The sequence below is a fragment of the Elaeis guineensis genome, chromosome 12 (assembly GCF_000442705.2).
Source record: "Elaeis guineensis isolate ETL-2024a chromosome 12, EG11, whole genome shotgun sequence".
Lineage (NCBI taxonomy): Eukaryota > Viridiplantae > Streptophyta > Magnoliopsida > Arecales > Arecaceae > Elaeis > Elaeis guineensis.
The window spans coordinates 84,175,269-84,195,025 of record NC_026004.2 but is presented as its reverse complement, the minus strand read 5'-3'; the positions used below and the strand labels follow the sequence as shown (position 1 = coordinate 84,195,025).

The 19,757-nt window shown below is 37.5% G+C and overlaps 1 protein-coding gene and 1 non-coding gene across 3 annotated transcripts in view; both read left to right on the top strand.

Moving 5' to 3' along the window:
• LOC105054577 (uncharacterized) overlaps positions 1 to 13,964 on the top strand; it is a 61,059-nt gene extending 47,095 nt beyond the window's left edge. For both annotated transcript variants that reach the window (XM_010936115.3, XM_010936112.4), the window contains exons 3-4: positions 12,899 to 13,169; positions 13,488 to 13,964. In XM_010936115.3, the coding sequence (XP_010934417.1) occupies positions 12,899 to 13,169; positions 13,488 to 13,824 (608 nt within the window). In that variant the 3' untranslated portion in view covers positions 13,825 to 13,964. The remainder of the gene's footprint in view (positions 1 to 12,898; positions 13,170 to 13,487) is intronic.
• Positions 1,150 to 1,255, top strand: LOC140853031 (small nucleolar RNA R71). The gene has a single exon (XR_012136109.1). It is a non-coding gene; the product is annotated as a small nucleolar RNA R71 (small nucleolar RNA).
• Positions 13,965 to 19,757: the final 5,793 nt, after the last annotated feature.

Genomic DNA, 19,757 nt, shown 5'->3' with positions numbered 1-19,757 from the left:
GGGACCTGTTTGATTGCATCTAGAAGGGGAAGATTAATTTGGACTTGTATAAACAATTCCAACATCTCATCGAGTTTTTCTCCCTTCTTATCTGCAGGAATAGGGGCTTTCAGGGCATCCAGAAATGGGGCTTTAGGCAAGTAAGATGATTCCGGTGCAGTTGGTTCCTTCTCTATTTTCAGGTCCTCCTTGTTCTTGGGTGATTTGGCTTCGGTTAGAGGTTTAGGGTCGGTCTCATTGGTTTTACTAGTGTGTTCAATGATCTTCCCACTTCTCAGAGTCATGATTGATTTGGCATGTTCAGAAAAAACTTCTGGGGTATTAGAGCTCTCAATCACAAATTACTCTCTTGGGTTGCTCTCGGATTGGCTAGGTAATTTTTCTCCTTCTCTTCTACTGAATGCAGTCGCTAGTTGACCTATTTGGGTCTCTAGCTTAGCAATGGATTGTGTGTGGGAGTTAAGGGTCTGAGTGTTGACTTCTAATTGTTCTAGTGCTTTCAGAACTTTTTTCTCAAAAGCTGAGCTGTGACCAGTAGTAGACGGTTGAGGAGCATTTTGAAATTGATGGTATGGTCCATGCCTATATGTTAGGTCCTGATATTGAGGTCGAGGTACGGCAGGGCCAACCACTGGTTGTGGTCTTCAGGAAAAATTTGGATGGTTTCTCCAGTCGGGGTTATAAGTGTTCGAATATGGATCGTTTCCTGGTTTGCGAGCTTGTTGGACTTGAGCTTGCTGAACCTGCTCGTGTACAAACTCAGGAAATTGAGATGCGGCTGGGCATTCACTAACAAAATGGTTCGGACTTGCACACAATGCACAAACTTCTTGGATTGGGTTAGGTGGAATCGGGGATTGTCCAGTATTTAGAAGACGATCTAATTTTTGGGACAGTTCATCTATCTTACTGTGGATATCCATGACGTTTCCAATCTGATAAATTCCACTTCTTTTTTGTTGAAGCATGGGTTGTTCTTTAGAAGTGACAGACATATGATGTAGGAAATTTTCACTAAGTGTTTCAAAGAGCTGCCAGGCTTCATCCTCACTCTTTAGCATGAATGTCCCACCACATGATGCATCAACCATTTGTCGGTGTTTCTCCGATAAATCATCATAAAAATACTGACAAAGTTGCCATTTAGGGACAGTATGGTGTCGACATTTACGAATGAGGTCCCTTAACCTTTCTCATGTCTCATGAAAAAGTTCACCCTCCAATTGGGAAAAACTGGTGATAGCTTTTCTAATTTGATTTGTTTTTCCAATTGGAAAGTATTTCTTGAGAAATTCTCTCTGAAGATCCCAAGTTGAAATGGTTATAGAGTCTAAGGAGTGTAACCAATGCTTGGCTTTGTCCTTAAGTGAGAAAGGGAACAGTTTCAATTTAAGGGCATCATCGGAGAAGTTTTGGAATTTTACTATGGAATAAATTTCAAGAAATTCATCCAAGTGTTTGTATGGGTCCTCGTTACTAAGTCCATAAAATGATGTCAACATTTGAATAATGCTAGACTTAATCTCATATTGGGTAGCTTCTATTGGAGGTGCTTGAATGCATGGAGAGTAGGTATACGAGGATGGAGTGAAATATTCTCTCAATGAGCGTGAAGGATTAGCCTCACTAGGTGTAGCCATGTTTCTAACTCGGATAGTCCTAAGAGTCTTTTCTAATTCTTCGTCTAATGGTTGCAAGTCGGGTTTTAGTGATCGTCGACCTAACATGCAACTAAAAGGTCTATGTAGGACTATCCTAGTCTGTTAAGGATTATTTTTTTTTTTATTAAGAGGAGAAGAGAAGAGAGAAAAGAGTTCTAAAGAAGAGATCCTAAGAAGTCATAAAACTAATAGAAGAATTAGTTGTGGTTAGATTTTAATTACAATCAAGTTAGCACGCAGTAGACTCTTTATCCTAAAGTTACTCTAGTTCTAGACAGCTCTTAACTGTAGTTAGCCTTCAAGCCCTCCAAGTCGGAGCTTGACCAACCAACTGGCCAGGTAAGTGTAAGGTTGGTGGGAGTCCTCCTGTTACTTTCCTTAGACACCAATTAAATTGGCTAGATCAGCGAACGGAACCAATTAAAAACCACTTTCCTTCGGGCCCAGTCGTCCCGCAAACCACTTGCCTAGACACCAGCTAGCTGACCAAGTCTAACCTGGTTCAACTCTCAGGGTCACTTGTCCTAATGAGCTCGAAATCCTTAGGGGTCAATGTCTAATTAATTTTAGATTAAAGTCTAGGTTATGCAAATGCAAGGGAGTGATTTGTGGGCCAAGAAAGGGTGATCAAATCCCCACCTTATCTTAGTTAATGAGTTGCGTCCTTAAAGTTAATTATGGAGATGCAATGCAAAGAAACAAGGTGTCCAATCAAGTTAGAAATTTTTATATTTGAGGTTACGCTATTTTATTTAAGTGTTATGAAATGTCAGTGGCTTTTTTTTTTTAATTCAACTGTGCCAAGGTCTCCGGCAACGGCGTCAAAATTTGATGCGTAGTCGTTGATAGCACAAAAAATAACTCTACTCACTACGTAGGTAGGATGAGTCGAGATCGTATCCTTAGAGACCTTGGGCTAAGTTGAGATTACAAAATAAAAGAAAGAAGTGTTGTTTTGATTTAGAAAATAAATTATTTTAAAATTGATGTAATTAAAAAATAAAAAGCTCGGAAGTTTTGAATTAATTTTGCACTAGCAGAGTTGTATCTCTTTTTTAATTAAATAGATGCGATTAATCTTAGAAAAAATATTTATCTTTCCTCGGCACACCCCGTACCCGTAGATCACGGCGTATCTCCAGAAAGTACTAGGTAAACAACTCTTCTTTCCTCGACACACTCCGTACTTGTAGATCACGGCGCGTCTCCTGAAAGTAAAAGTTGTTCCTAATATTAATCTAACAAGAAAGTATAAATAAAAACATATGAAAAAGAGCAAATAAAGAACTCATGACGATTTAAATAAGAAGCATAATCTTTATTGCATATAAAGAAATACAAGAAAGTTTAGAACAATAAACCCACTCTGTGTCGTTACAAAATTTCTTCTCCACTTCCGAAACTGCTAGCCTAGCTGCTCATGGAGTAGTCCCTTTCTATTCCTCTATGCAAGGCTCTAGAAGAATTTCTGGGCTCCCCTTCAAATGGAAGTACAAAAGTCTTTTTATAGGTGTTAGGAGGGAGGAGTTTTACATGGTTTTCCGATGTGAGACTAAAGAAAATACTAAAGACTAAAAGATGGACGGATGAGATGAAAAGATCACAAACAGATAAAGAAAATACAAATTCTTCCTCTTGAAGTATTTTCAAAAATTAATTTTTTTTCTTTAATTTTCAGATCCCTCGCCACTGTGTCCGCCATGCCAAATTCCCCGCGAACCCGCCGTTCCGCGCGCTCGCCCGCTGCTGCGCTCGCCTTGCCGTGCGCCCGCCTGCCGCGCGCCCGCCTTGCCGTGCGCCCGCCTGCCGCGCGCCCTGCCGCGCGTGCCTTCCGCGTCACGCACGCGTTAACGCTTTTTTTGATTCCAAAAAGAAACTTTTGTTTCTTTACAATTACGTCTGTATCCTTTTGGGTTCCTTGCATAGTATCTTCATTTTCTATAATACCGTATGCGTCTTTCTTTTATTTTAATTTTGTTTTAAGTCTAATTTTCTTCAAACTTGAGTCTTTTTGATCTATGAATCGGACTCTTTGTATCGGCAATCACCTTTCCTGTAAAACATAAAAAGAAGCATCAAATTCTTAATAAATAAAATAAATTAACTATAATTTTCTGCTTTAAATGACTTAAATTAAGTGTTTATCACCAGCTATGCAACCCAAGAGGGGGGTTGAATTGGATTTTCAAAAATTTAAAAATCAACTTACAACTATGGGGATTATTTAACAATGAGCAGGATAAATGTGGAGAGTGAAATTTATGCAAGGTGTAGAAGTTGGATGCAAGAATGCAAGAAGATAAAAAAATTTAAAAGGAGAGCAAGTAAGCACAACACAAACAAAAAAATTTATAGTGGTTCGGTGCCAACTTTGCACCTACATCCACTCCCCAAGCTTCTACTTGAGAATTCAAATCCACTAAACCGTATTCAATACGAATACAACGTTGGAATCTCCGACTCTAGCTATTCCAAGCTAGAACACTTATTTTTCGGGTACAAACCAATCCAATACAATCCGATTCAAGGTTCGGATCAACCTTTCCACGTTTTGGAACCCTTTCAAAATAAAATATCAACTCAAAATAGAGTATAGCAGTTAATCACACAGAAATACAGATGTAGCTCCTTTAATGAGCAAATAAAGCTTTAAATACACTTTACACAATAAGAATGAAGCTCTTCTGATTTTCCTCAAGTGGTTGAAGACTTGAAAGAGCTCTTGAGGGGTTGGTGAACTTGAAATAAAAGCTTCTTGAACTTTTAAGAGGGCTCTTGTTTAGGGTTGAAATGAATGCTTGAAGAACCTTTTCAAAATCTTTTTGATTCTCTCTTTTAAGTGCCTTTTATAACTTTAAATGATGGTGGAGAGTTATTTGAACTGAAATAGAGCCGTTGGCCCACATTAAATGGGCATTAAATACAGCCAAAACGAGCTAAAAACTAGCCGTTGCGGAGTTTTTTCGTCGTAGGGGTCAACTCATAGGGTCGACTCATGCACAGGGATCGACTCATGGGGTCGACTCATGTGGCGCAGAATAGAAATTGACAGTTCTGTATCTTTGGCTTGCACAGCAACAGAGGTCGACTCATAGGGTCGATTCATGCACAGAGATCGACTCATGAGGTCGACTCAATTGGATGTGCCAGCTAAAAATAATGTGCCGTTCAGCTTCTTTTGACATGAGTCGACTCATGGGGTCGATTCAAATTTATAAACATGATTTTCTTTCAAAATACACATCCAAAAATATTGAAATTGCCTCCAATAGATTACAAATCTTCTGCTCTTGCTCTTGAGGCTTCCGAATCAGAACTTGATAAAATTACGATTTTGCTCCTGAAATACAATAAATCTTTTTCCAAGCCAAAATCATTAGCAACCCCCTCAAATGCTCTGTAATCATCAAAATCAATTCAAAGAGCAACATAGAGAGTTTCAAAAGGGGATTTTTCTATGGTTCTGTTGATGGAACTATTATATGCAAACTCAGCTTGTGGTAAGATTAAATTTCATTGTTTTGATCTTTCACCTGCCAAGCATCTTAAAAGGTTGTCCAAAAATCGATTGGCCACTCCAGTCTGCCCATCAGTTTACGGATAATATGGGCTGCTAAAATTTAATCTACTTTCTGCCCTGGTCATCAGAGTTCTCCAAAAATGACTTACAAATTTAGTATCCCTATCTGATGTGATTGATCTAGGAATGCCATGCAGACGCACAATGTCATTAAAAAATAGTTTTGCAATATGTGATGCATTGGATGTCTTTTTACAAGGAGTAAAATGGATCATTTTAGTAAAGCGATCTACAACCATAAAGATTGAGTCAATGTATTGTGCAGTTTTGGGTAGGCCAAGAACAAAGTCCATAGTAACATCTTCCTAAGGAGCAGAGGGAATAGAAAGAGGAGTATATAAGCCTATATTCTGTTTTTGACTCTTAAAAGTTTGACAAGTCATACAACGTTGAACGAATTGTTCTACGTCCCTATGCATGTTTGGCCAATAGTAGCGCTCTTGAATTAATTCCAAGGTTTTATCTCGTCCGAAATTTCCCCCTAAACCACTACCGTGTAGGTCTTGAATTAAGAATTTTCTTAATGAACCCTTAGGGATGCATAACTTGGATTGTCTAAAAAGATATCCAGACTCAACGCAAAAATCAGAGGACAAATTAGTGTTGGAAGACATATTTTTTCATGATAGGTTCGAAGTAAGGGTCATCTTTGTACTGATCCTTGATAGTCTCAAGTCCTACAATCTGTAAGGAAGTTGTGATAAAGAGATGGATCCTATGACTAAGAGCATCAACAATCCGATTGACTATACCCTGCTTATGTCTCAAGTGGAAAGTGTATTCTTGTAGAAATACAGTCCATTTGGCATGCCTCTTGTTAAGGTTCTTTTGGGAATTCAAATAACATAAGGCTTCATGGTATGAGTTAAGGATGAACTCCCGATGAATCAAATATGGTCGCCAGTGCTTCAAGGCTTGCGCAATCGCATAGCACTCGAGATCATACGTAGAATAATGCGATCGAGCATCATTCAATTTCTCACTAAAAAAGGCTATAGGTCGCTTTTCTTGGGATAACACAGCCCCTATTCCCACATGTGAAGCATCACAATCAACTTCGAAAACTTTATCAAAGTTAGGTAGGACAAGTACAGGTGCACTCGTGAGACTGTCTTTAATCATTTTGAAGCTTTGTTCAGCCTCAGGAGTCCAACAAAATTTTTTCCCTTTCAAACAGTCTGTAATCGGAGCAATCAAGGAATTGAAATTTTGAATGAAGCATTGATAGAATGACGCAAGTCCATGGAAGCTTCGAATCTCAGTGATGGTTTTTGGGGTTGTCCAGTCTTGAATTACCTTAATCTTAGCAGAATCTACTTTAATCCCATTGGCAGACAATGTAACCTAAAAAGATGAGGCTGTCAGTTAAAAAGATACACTTCTTAAGATTAGATACAACTGATTTTCTCTCAAGATCTGAAGCACTTGTCGAAGATGGTTCAAATGGAGTTCAGGATTCATACTATAGATCAAAATATCGTTGAAGTATATCATGATAAATTTTTCAATAAACGGTCGCAACACCTGATTCATGGTATGCATAAAAATGCTTGGGGCATTGGATAGCTCAAAGGACATAACTAACCATTCATATAGTCCGTCTTTGGTTTTGAATGCCGTTTTCCACTCGTCCCTTAGTCGGATACGGATCTGGTGATATCTGCTCTTCAAGTTGACCTTGGAAAATATCTTCGCACCCCCTAGCATGTCAAGCATGTCATCGAGCTTAGGGATGGGGAACCTATACTTCACTGTGATTTTATTAATAGCACAACTATCTACACACATTCATCGTGTTCCATCCTTCTTAGGAGTGAGGAGAGCGAGTACAGCCACTGGACTCATACTCTTTCTAATATACCCCTTCTTCAACAAGTCGTTGACTTGTCAATGTAGTTCTTCATGCTCGATCGGGCTCATCCTATAATGAGCTTGGTGTGGTAGACTCATCCTTGGCACTAGATCAATACAGTGCTGGATATCTCTCATAGGAGATAGGCCATCAGGGAGTTCTTTTGGCATGATGTTAGAAAACTCATCTAATAGAGGTCGAGCAGTCGAGGGAACCTTAGGAGTTTCAATTTTTTTTTATCACTAAGACATAAACCATAGGGGATTCCGCTAGATTTTTAGTAAATTGGGACTTATTCAAGGCCATCATGGATTGCCCCTCAGTGGATGGCGATTTTTGAGATAAGTCTGACTTAGGCTTCGGCTTTGATGTACTGTTGAGTGAAATCAACCTAATCTTCTTGTTGTCCTTAGTGGCTACATACGTGTTCTCCTTTTCGTCATGGATGGTGCTACGATCAAACTGCCAAGGTCTTCCTAACAACAAGTGACATATGTTCATGGGCACCACATCGCACCAAATCTCATTAGTATAAGTCATCTCAATGAAAAACTCAACTAGACTTCGTCATGTTACGGAAACCTCATCCCCATCCTTAAATCAGGCAATTTGATAAGGTTGTGCAAGCTTATCAGTTTTTAATTGAAGCTTGTTAACTATCTCTTGGGAGATAAAGTTTTCCATGCTCCCACTGTCAATTATGATAGAGTAGAATTTTTTTTCAACATTGTAGATGGTTCGAAAAAGACTGTTGTCTCCAATCATCCTTGGTAGTTTTGGGTGCTACAAGGACACGATTGATCATTAGGTTTGATTCAGTAACTTCAGCAGGCTCATTGAGGATCTCGCTATCTCTAATAGCATCTTTCTCTTGCATTTTTACCTCTTTTTTCTATTCACTCTGATCAGCATTTTCAATTAAATTTGTCCTGGGCTGAAACTGTCTCAAAGGACACTGTGACGACTTATGACCTAATTGCCTACACTTATAACAAGTGATATTGGACTCCGAGGGCTTAGGACCTAAAATCCCTTTACCCTTAGTATCGACATGTTTTGGAAGGGGTTGGATGTCATTTTTTGGGGCTAGTTTGATCCCTACAACGGTCTTCCCACTTAGGTTTCCCTATCGGAATGTTTATCTTTTCAACTTGGATTTAGCCTTAAGGGCATGACTGTAGGCCGCATCGATCTGTAGAAAATTACAAAAGGTTAATTCATCTTGAATTTGAGGGCGAAGTCCGGCAAGATAGCGAGCTATCCACTGTTCTTCATCCTCCTTAAGATCATTATGGGCTTGCAAGATATAAAATTCTTTGTTGTATTCTTGCAACATTTTAGACCTCTGCCTAAGATTGTGAAGTTTTTGGAATAAGGTTTATCAATAATCGGTTAGAAGAAATTTTTCTCTAAGTTTTTCTTTCATTCTTTCCCAAGAGGCAATTTCTCCTTATCTTGTCTGATCCTATCATTTTGGACTTGCTTCCACCAAATTAAGACACGATCTTTCAACTTAAGAGAGACAAACTTGACTTTTCTATCCTCGAAAAACTTTTTCCACTCAAAGAATTGTTCTAACTTGTCGACCCAATTTTGGAACTCTTTAGGTTCTAACCTACCCTCGAACTCACCGACATCTATCTTAATACCCTGATCCCAATGTGTGGTGTTCGCTTGATGTTGGTTTGGCCAGTTTCTCCTAGGAGGTATGTCTTCTACATCATGGTCGCTCTCAGAATTGGTGGCTCCATCCACCCCGTGTTGACGAGTCATGGTCATAGTTTCTAATATTTGTTGTATTTGATTTAGTTGGTTTTGCATATTTCTCATAGCCCCATGTTGTCTTTCATATGCCTCTCTCCAATCCCTAGGATTTTCTAAGTGATTATTCTTCATTTTGAGGTGCTAATGGCCCTACAATGAGATGTTAATGATTTGAGAAAATTATGGACAGCCAACAAGATGCAAGCGATGGATTTGAACACTCTTTTTTGTTAAAAAAAAAAATCTTTCTGGACAACAATGAAGTGCAGATGGGACAAGTTCATGTAATGTACATGCGATGATGTATGATTCTAATAATGCATGTGAATGAAAACCCTTGGATCAGAACTTGCTCTGATACCACTTGATGAAGCCGCAATAATTTAATGAAGGTCCAATACAGGAAGTAAAAAAAAAATCTCAACAATAATTTAATTTAGATATAAATTAATAGCATTCATAAGAACTAAAGATGACAGACCAATAACTGAGATCAATACATCAATGCCAAGTACATATAAAAGCCTAAAAAAAACTCCAGGAAATGAATCTTTCTGAGCTTAATTATTTAAAGAGAAAGTGGATAGGTTTTGAAGGAAGGTGAGGAGGGTAAAAGGTGGGGTAAAGGGTTGTGATGGTGATGAGATAATGGCGATTACTTTAGATGAGAAAGTGAAGGTCAGCGAGATTCAAAATTGCAATAGGTTCACCAGCTGTGGGTTATCTACGACCACCAAGGCTTGTAGCACCCCAATGAACAACTTCAGCATGGGAAGGATGAAAAACGAGAATGTAGAAGAAGTGGAGAGGAGGGAGAGATCGATGCGGGTGCGAGGGAAGCGACTACAGATCAGAAGATAGAGGGAAGCTATATGTAGAGAGAGAAATTTAGGATTTCTATGAAGTCTTGATGTTTTTCTGCTCCCCTTCTCAAGCCCTAAGAGTCCATATTTATAACCCTTTGCTTCTTTCTTCCTTTTTCTATTCTTTTTTTTTTGATTGGTTAAAAATATCATTTTTTTTCTTTCCTCTCTTTTTTTTCTCTCTTATCTTTTCCTTCCCTTTTTCTCTTTCCTCCTTTTCTTTTCCTCTCTTTTTTTTTCTCTTTCCCCTTTTTCTCTTTCCTCTTTCTTTTCCTCTCTTTCCCCTTTTTTTTTTTCTTTTCTTTCCCTCTTCTTTAATAAGAGACAAATCTGTGGAGAATCATATGGTCCCCGCAAATCTAGATTGGCTTCTCGATTTGGGAAAAAAAAATAAACGAAAGGATTTGTTTCGGATTTGGGTCAATCTATCCGATTTTTCTTAAAATAATTAAGCTAGATTGAATCAAATACCATAATGAAAAATAATCTGACAAATAAGATAAAATCATGGCTTAATGCACTGCATCAAAATCTCCCGAAAAAGTCTCCAGCTCTCAAAGAACTGCTTTTTGGCCCTCTTAACGCAATGCCAAGTGGGGCTTAAGTATAGTTTTTCCAAAATGGGATGCAGACGAGACTGTCAAAGGAAACAATAGGGTGCTAAAATTTGGACAATTTCTAATAAAACTTGTAGTAAACCCATCGCCAATTTGTTTCTCACTGGTTTCACCAAGATCTTATGGTTTTACATGCAGTTTTGACAATTCTCTCATGATTTTATTGGTTGTTTCCTTTTCTTTGGTTTGGAAATCAATTTTATTCCTTATGGGCATTCCCTTTATACTAGTTATTGCATGTGTTTTAGGAAGTATGGCCTTACGGCAAGGAAAATGCTCCATTAAATTGTTTATATAGCCACGAAGGGGGAAAAAGACAGACCAAACATTTAATAATTAAGGTATGAATGGTGGTGAAGGCTAGCGATAAAAGGCAGAGTAACCTAGTGTCAAGCACCTCAAATCTTAAGAAGGCTTTTATGGATTTTGAAAGCTTCCAATTACAGCTTGAATTCATAACAGAATAAAAATCTTCATAACAACTCAACAAAACCTGAACCAGTGTTTAGAAAGTGGGCTTGACAGCTAGGTCTTTCAAATAGCAGAAATGCTGTTCACGAGTGCATGTACAGTTAATATTCATAAAAGTTATAAAATAAACATGATAAAGTATAAATAGATAACAATAAGTGAGAAATTAGAAATAAACAAGTGAACATTAATAGAAAAAATAAGTAAACTAAAGTATACATCTGCACACTTATTTGGGAGCCTATTTTAATATCTCCACTAAGAGAAACCCTATGTACTATTCTCTAATTTCAAGTAGGTTACTGTAGCAAAAAATCTACCACATAGCAAATAAAGCAGGGGAAGTGGAGTGTGTTTGTGTGAGTGAATGAATGAAAGAGAGAGAGAGAGAGAGGGAGAGAGAGAGAGATGAGGCATGGACCGCTGATGCGGGCCACTTAGGCCATGTTTGTTTGCCTGACAACCTGCTATGGGGCTCTGCTGCATCCAGGGATGAATGACCTGCTATGCGACTTGGCTGCATGCAGGGATTACATTTGTGCAATGCATTGTGATTGTGGGGCCACATCTGCATGTGTGGGTCCATTTGCAGCAACATAAACTGCATTTGGAGTCAGAGGCTTAAACAATAAGAAGCAACAAGCTAAACAAACATGGAAAGGAAGTGATTAAGAGATTAAAGAATGGACATGAAAAGAAAACCTAAATTGGATACCATTAAGTAAAACAAAATACAAAACCCTCAAATGAATATTGTAATGGGTGCTATATGGTTCATAAATACTCAGATAAACCTCTGGAGTAGTGTGAAGTTAAAAGCAGGGTAAAGAAGCAAAGCAGGTGCTGTTAGAGTATTGTGTATGGCTCAAAAGACAGGCAATTTGTAGGCATAACAGCAGATTTGCATTGAAAAACTAAAATCTGGTGAATCAGATATTCAGATCAAATCTTCTTTGGTGGCTGATGAAATCTATGGTAGAAATGTTGAATCTAATCCAAAGTTGGCCTGCTCATATATCAGAAAAGGGTAAAAACCTAGGCTTTGGTCAATTGAAGCTTGCTGTTCCATTGAGTTGAATGCCTAATACACTCCTTGGGATGGTTATTAGGGTCAAAATATGGAGCATGTTTCGGTTTAAGATGATTAGAAACGTAAGATGCCACCCTCGCTACAAAAGATTTATCTAGGCATTATATTGAAAAAAAAAAAAAATGTAATGTGTGTACCAAGACTAATGTTAATTACCTTCTGGTACTTTTTGAGATCGGATTTGGTAAGTGTCTGCTTGATGAATGGACTCTGGTAAGTCTATCTTGTCCATCTTTTGTAATTTTGACCAAAAGCAACCCGACAAATTTCAGATAATAACCTATTTCAATATCCTAATCAATGGCATCAGTCCAAGATACTATTCCAGAGATCCCTTCTCAATCTTAGATTTTTTCTTGGGCCCTTCACATCTTAAAGGCATGCATAGACCTCTTTTGATTGCCTTGTGATTTAGTGATCATATCAGAGCATCACTGCAGCCATACAGACTCCTTTATAACACTTTTTTGTGCCCATCACATTATTTGCTTTATTTAAGCATTATGAAAGCTAAGCATATTGTACGTTATTTCTACTCATCATCTTATGTGAGCTTCTGCAAAAACTAGCACTTTAAATCAGAGACTGGAAGCAGCACACTGCAAGGATCTAAATACATAGGTGATGCACTGTTCAACTGATTTTGCCACCAAGGAATGTTCCTCAGCTAAAGTCCAAACACTGTATCTTAAACTAGATATTCTTGTTAGGACTAAGGCGGCAGAGGATCATTCCTGCTGGCTTCTTATCATTGGCTGCGATCCCAGGGTTTTCTGGACAGTGGTCTGCACATGCAAATTTCCAAATTTCTGTTTAAGGTGATGTCAGTTCTTAGTTAGCAGCTTCTCCAAGAAATAGCCAAAACTTTACCAAACTTATCAATCTAATTTTGCTTGTTTAATTCTTTTGTCATTTATAGTGTCTTAGTTTTTCTCCAGTGTGTTGCTTGTTTACATGTTCCTGGTTGGCTAATATTATTTAAATGTTGATTATTCTTCAGCAAATCGAGCTGTTGAGGTTGGTGAAATGTGGCGTGCTCGAGAAAAGGAGCTGGAGTTGGAGACTAAGCTGAAGAGTGGCACAAAAGATAAAAGCACGATCAGGGTTGACAGGCAGCACAAGAATTTGATAAAATCAAGTTCAAGGCACGAACAAGCCAGTAGAGATCCTGCTGTTTCTTCTTCATCGAGCAAATGGGGTCATGAGGATTGCAACTCTGATGATGATGGTGGTCTAAGGGATGATGAAATTGAAGAGTTTCTTCACTCAAGGTAAGCAGCAGCTGATCATCTTGTTATTTTGTCATCGAACTGAGTATTGCATTGTAAATAACTAGGGGCTTGCTGAAAATCTAAGTAATTGCAATTTTCTAGAATGTTATTTAACATGTAAACTATGTTTGTAAACTTTTTTTAGACAGTCCTTTGGTTTCTATAGTCTATTGGTTTTATATATTCAGCTTTATTAACAGTAAAGTGCCACTTTGTGGCTGCACTTCATGAGTAACTTGTGTTGAGTACAGGATGGGTGCTTGTATTGCTTTTTCTGATGTTCCTCATGGACAAGAACTCCTTTGTGTTGCATGCCAGGGCCAAGCGAGGCAGGGGTGCCATAGGTTCAAGGATGGGTGAACCTGGTCCGTATCTCTCATCAGCATCTTTAGATCGTGATGGACAGCCCTTGTTGAATCCTGATGTGCGGGTGAAAGAAGAATGGGAGCGACGAGTTCTTGGTCCAGAAAAGCCTTCTTTTCTAAAATCTCATGAGCTACTTAAAGATGATTCTGATATAAAGATTAAGGCTGATGATTCATGTACCTCAAAGAAACACCATTCCAAGGAGAAGAGATTGGAGGACAAGAAGTCAAGGAAAACGAAAAAGGAGAAGAGATCCAAGCATCACCATAAGAGTCGAAGAAGAGAGTGACTCAAAAAATATAAAGCAAGGTTCTGTACCCGAGTCTATTGTAGTGTTGTCTGGATATTGTTTAGTTGCTCTTTAACAAGGTTGCACTATTTGAAATTGGATCGTGTTCAATAGACGTGATCTGTTGATTCACTGAGTAACTCCACCCCTTTTTTCTATGAGGCTCTGTGGTTGATTAGGTTGTTTAACTTTCTTTTCTTCTTATTTTTCTTTTGGGCAAAGAAAGTCGCCGCATTCATCATGTTTAATATCCATGTACAACTGTAGTAAGTTATGTAGCTTTAGAGTTTAATGTTAGCATTGAGTTATAATCAATGTTTGCCATATGATGCATACCCATCAATATCATATCAGTACCGAACCAGCACATGTTGCACCAATATTAGATATGCTAACTTGGTCTCCATAGAGGATGGTACTTGTAAAGAGTCTAGCATCCAGGGGGCGAATCTTGTTATAACACATGACATTTTTTGCTCATTGTCGTTTGTCTGTTTAGATCGATCTGCTTTTTATTGCGGCCTTTAGAGACCCTTATATTGTTCTCCATGAGTGAATAGGAAAAATATAAGATAATACAGTAGACCAAATGGAAGATGCACCATATATGTGCTATTGGTATTGTAATGAAATTACTTAAATAAGGTATGAAATGAGTCCGGCATACACCAATACATATTAAACTAAACTTTTGTTGGTTTCAGTTTGGGCAAGTATGGCCTAAATTGCTAGGACTGACCCTAGATCGAGCAGTTCAGGGCAGGTAAAGATTGATTCGCCTCAAGCTGGCTTTGAATCGAGCCATACCGTCTGGTACCACATTGGATAACTAGAATAAATACAGGCTCAAAATTGAAATCAAGCCGAGCCAAAAATCGGCCCATCTCAATTCATACATAATGGATCCTTGATTTAATCTAGAGTTAGCTTCAGCTTGTCTTAGTAGGATTATCTAATAATCAAGAAGTCTTCGTGTTCAGCTTGATTTGAAATTAACCTTGAACTAATGATAAATAAATCTAGCTTTTTTTTTTTTTTCAGTACAAACAGACAATCACACCAATCTAATACGAGAGTAGTCCAAAAAATCAAGATACACAAAATCCTGCAGTGCCAGTGGACAGTCATCATCTTGTCTCCACAGCCAATCACCGGAGTGCTCAGCAACAAAAAGTCATCATCTAATCTGTTGCAGTGTTTGCCTTTCGATAGACATACTTAAATAAATCTAGCTTGATTTTGGAGTTCAGGCTAAAAATTTATTTCAGACCAAGCTCGACCAGTCGATCAAACTTGGTTCGATTACATCCAAATGACAAGACAAACAGGTGCTAGTGATAAGCCAGTCATGGATAGGCCCATTGTTAGTTTGATTGTCCGATAAACCTTGATAAAACCTTCTGAACTAATCTCAACTGCAGACCAACCAGAGATGATATCTACCTACAATGAGTTTGTGCTGGCTAATTCATCAGTAACCCTCAAGATATATACCCTATTTTGTATGAAAAATTATTATATACTCCAAAAATGTGTTTTGTTCTTATTTTTATAAACAAGAATTAGTCTAATAGATATAACAAAGACAACATATTAATAAAGAGCATATAAAAAGCTATCAAACAAACTGAATATATGATGCATGCATGCTCCATATATACTCATACCTTATATAAAGTGGCACATTCAGAAAAGCCATGGTAGAAGAAAAAAAAAAAAATTAGTAGTGGCTGGTCGATATCAACATGAAGGAGATCTAGGTTTATATTGGCCATAAAGTATTTTTTTGCCAAAAGTGCAATAGTATTGTCAGATCTTGGCCGACATTATCGGAGCCAACATATCAGAGCATATGCAGTTTTAGTTAAAATCAAGATAAATTACCATCTTAAGATATTGATTTCTGTATTTAATCATTGAAATTTATTCGTTATTTGAAAAGAGATTTCATATTTGCCAATATGTCATAGGTATATAGGATTGTATCGGTTAAGATAATAAGGCCAAGATTTTGGTGCTCGATACAAACATAAATCAAGATCTCTAGCAAGATGAAAATCTTCTTTAAAATTGAAGCTGTTTAAGACTGGACAGAGGAAATTATAGGTCAGGTTTACTTAAAATTATTATACTCAAATTTATTCTCTTAAGAGGGATTCTTACTTAAATCTTAAGAATGGTTCAACTGTACATCCACTTGGGAACCACCTTTTACTTTGAGTTCTCTGCTCCTTTTAGCTTTTATGCTTTATAGCTTTAGGATATTCCCTTACCTTCGTGCCGATATTCTGGCTCTTAATGGAACCAATAATTTCAACTCTTTCTTGATCATTGTCTCTTGTTGCACAAACTTCTGGCCTATAGCTTATGACTCAAATTAGCTTACGAATCCTCATATGATCTATAGATAAGGAAGGATCCTTATTTTTGGTTCTGGCAAGCTTTCCCTTGTAAATTGCTGGTTTGGTCCAATTGTAATCAAACAATTCCTTTGCCACCCACTAGGCTTCATGATGTCATTATACTCCCCTCAAGAAGAAAAAGAGGTGTCTGTCACACAAAAAAATCCCATGAGTTGGTCAAGTTCCTGGTCTAAGCTAGCTTCTTGACACTAGAATACATGTGTTGGTTGGTCACAAATGAGTCTGGCTAGCAACAACTTCTCTTCATTCAGTGATGTCATGCCAAGAAGCACTGTTCCTTTGTTCTCCAATAGTTTCATTTCTTGTTTTCCACATGATTAGAAAGATGAACAAAATCTTGCTTTGAAGTGTGTTAATTATGATTTCTTTGGTTAGCAGTCATCTAAATCTTTAGTTGGGGCCCTATTATTAAAGGCACAAACAAATGCTTTGAAAAGGATGAACCAACCAACCTCCTTTTCTCTATGTCTTGCCTTTGTGTTTGTTGTGCATTCACCAAACCTGATAGTGGTGTGATGACTAATCAACTGCAAGTGGAAGTCAACATTGGTATAATAACCCTTTGTCAATTTGTTCTTGGCTTCCCAATCATAGTTTCCAATCTTTATTGCACCAGATGCAATGTGTGAATCGCATTTCGCAATGTCCCTCTCCCAACTTGTTTCCTGTTGAATGCCATCATAGGTTGCTCGGATGCGTGCTCTCGGCCAATGTTGACTAGTTTTGGTAATTTCTGGTTCCTATTTCGCCTGTTCTAAGAAATGACAAGCCATGTTAGGAGACTATCTATGCTTTGTATTTTATTGATTTGACTCCATCCTTCACTGAGACCCCTTCTTGTAGGAATATATGGTATCAAAGATATCAATAGGTCTTCTTCTATTTTGTATTTTCTTGAGAGTTATGTTTGCATGCCGTCACGCTAGTAAGCAGTCATTAACGAGCGTAAAAAACAAATCACAGAGAAAATTCAGAAGAAATACGAAATTTCATTATTCAATATTTTTCTGATATTATACAGTTTGTCATGGACGTGGATTGTTTTTATGTATCTATTATTTGTTTTAGAATGTTGGTAACAAGTCACCTTTCATTAAACTAAGACTAAAGACTATTTAGCTATAGTGTTCTATCTTAATTTATGTGAGAACGCTTTGTGTAAACTTGGTCAAACAATCCAAGATATATCTAACTGCTCTAGTCATTATTCTGTGCTTGTGAGGAAGGTTTGGTAAGATTTCATACACTTGGAAGGAATTTAGTGAGTTCGGAATTGGGTAGCAGATCACAAGAAATGTACTACCATTCTCTTCTTTCTTCTGTCATTCTTCTTTCTTCCTTGCTAAGCATTGTGGCTATTCATTTGTATCTTGGATCGAAGCATTACCGAAGAATTTACTACCTCTTTCTCTCTTTGTGCAAAAAATCTGCCTTATTCAGTTGCAAAATTTCCCTTTTTTACATATATTATAAAAGAAGATGTTGCTAAACACAACTTAGAATTGCTGGAGTATATGGTTGAGGTACCATAGGCAGCATCATAAAACTCCCAAACACCAAAGTGGCATCTTAAGGATGATGAGCAATGAAATAACACATAATTTTTTTTCTGAGAAGAAATATAGAGCAATTTATTTTTTGAAAGAATTATTTATGCATGTGAATATGCTCTATGAGATGATTAAGCACCTGTTGCACGTATCCTTTATTTTTTGAGAGACATTAATTGCATCTTATTGAAGAAAAAGAACTATAATTGGTGTGTTATAAGTAAACTTATAATTAACACTACTAATCTTGTGATAACTGATAAAGGTAAAATTGACTATTTACTAACAGCATTTTTAGCAATGTGTTCGGAGAGAAAGAAGAGACATAGTCTTTCCCTGCCTTAATTGAAGTCCTTAAAGTCATGGAAACTTATAGTAGGAGATTGGATTTTCCTTTTTTTTTTTTTGGGGGTACTTTGTCAACAGAAGTGCGGCTCCATACATAATATAATAAAGTTTCTCTATTATTTGTCATCGTTTTCCCTCTTTTTGCAAAGATTGTAAGCAATGCCAAGCACAATCTATGATGGATAAATTGACTGATAAGTCACAAACAGGCTTCATAACAGGCTTCAAACCTACAGTTTTCTTTGTGGACATGAGATTCATCATCATTACAGTAGAAAAAAAAGATTGAAGAATTATGTGCAAGCTTGACTTTGAGAAGGCTTATGATAAGCTAAGCTGGAAATTTGTTCTGCTTGTAATGGAAAGAATGGATGCAAGCACTATTGTCAACAAACAGAGCAGCTGTTCTCATCAATGGTCAAGCAGTGGGAAGAGAGAGAGGACTCAGGCAGGGCGATCCCTTGTTTCGGTTGTTTATTTCATCTTTAATTTGCTCACTGCAATCCTTAACAAAGCTCGATAGAAAAACTTAATCAATTGCATTGATCATAGCCAGCACTATGCTGATGACACGCTACTCTTCTGTGAGGCTAAGCATGATCAGGTGTTAACTCCTATTTATATGGATCTGAGATCCTGTCAAGCCTATCCATTAAGTTTCATAAGAGTTTCTCTTATCTATTTAGGTGAAGATGAAGATGCTGCTACAAAATAGTCAAATAGGCTAAATTGTTAGATTAAAAGGCTGCAGATCAAGTTCTGATGCCAAACTTTTATGTTGGAAAGGCAAGTTTATAAGGGTAGATTCACCCTTATAAACTCAGTTACTAACTAATCTTCCATCACATGATCTTTAAACTGCCTCAATAGGTAATTAAATACATTGATTGTATTAGAAGGGTTTTCGCAGCTCAGAAATCTGTGGTTCTGCTTGTCTAGTGAAATGGGAGAATGCATGTCTGTAAGTCAAATATTGAAGGAAGACTTGGAATCCAAAACTTGACGGCTTCAACAAAGCCTTGTTGGAAAAATGGGGATGGCATATGGTTTCACATAAAAGAGGAAGCCTCGTTGCAGCAAGTCGTATACAAAGCTTTCTACAGGAGGAAATTTGGTATGAGAAGAAAAGGCAGTGTGAGATCCTTGTGGGTTTCTGAGAGGACTAATCTTTTTCTACAATATTATATCAGGCACTCGACGAAGAATATCGCAGCTAAGAATTGTTGGAGCTTAAGGAGCAACAATTGGTCCATAAATCTCAGAAGACCTCTGGATGAATTGGTTGATATTCTGAATTTAATGAGGCATGGTGATGGATCAGTATCAAAGGCCATGGCAACAGAAAAAATCAAAAAACTTTGAAGAAAAAGAGCTGCTTTGAAATGAAATGCTCATTATTAGGAACACAAAGCAATTGCTGGTTCAACAACAAAAGATAAATTGAGAAAGTCTAATGGAAGTCTTTGCAGCAGTTGTTGAAAAATCAGTTGTAAATTAATGAATAGGCTTGTAAGCATGGCCCTGGCGAAGGATTAGAATGTTACTAGACTAATCTTACATATTTGTACAGCTGCATTAGCTCAAGGATCATGCAACTTCTATTATTCCTTTA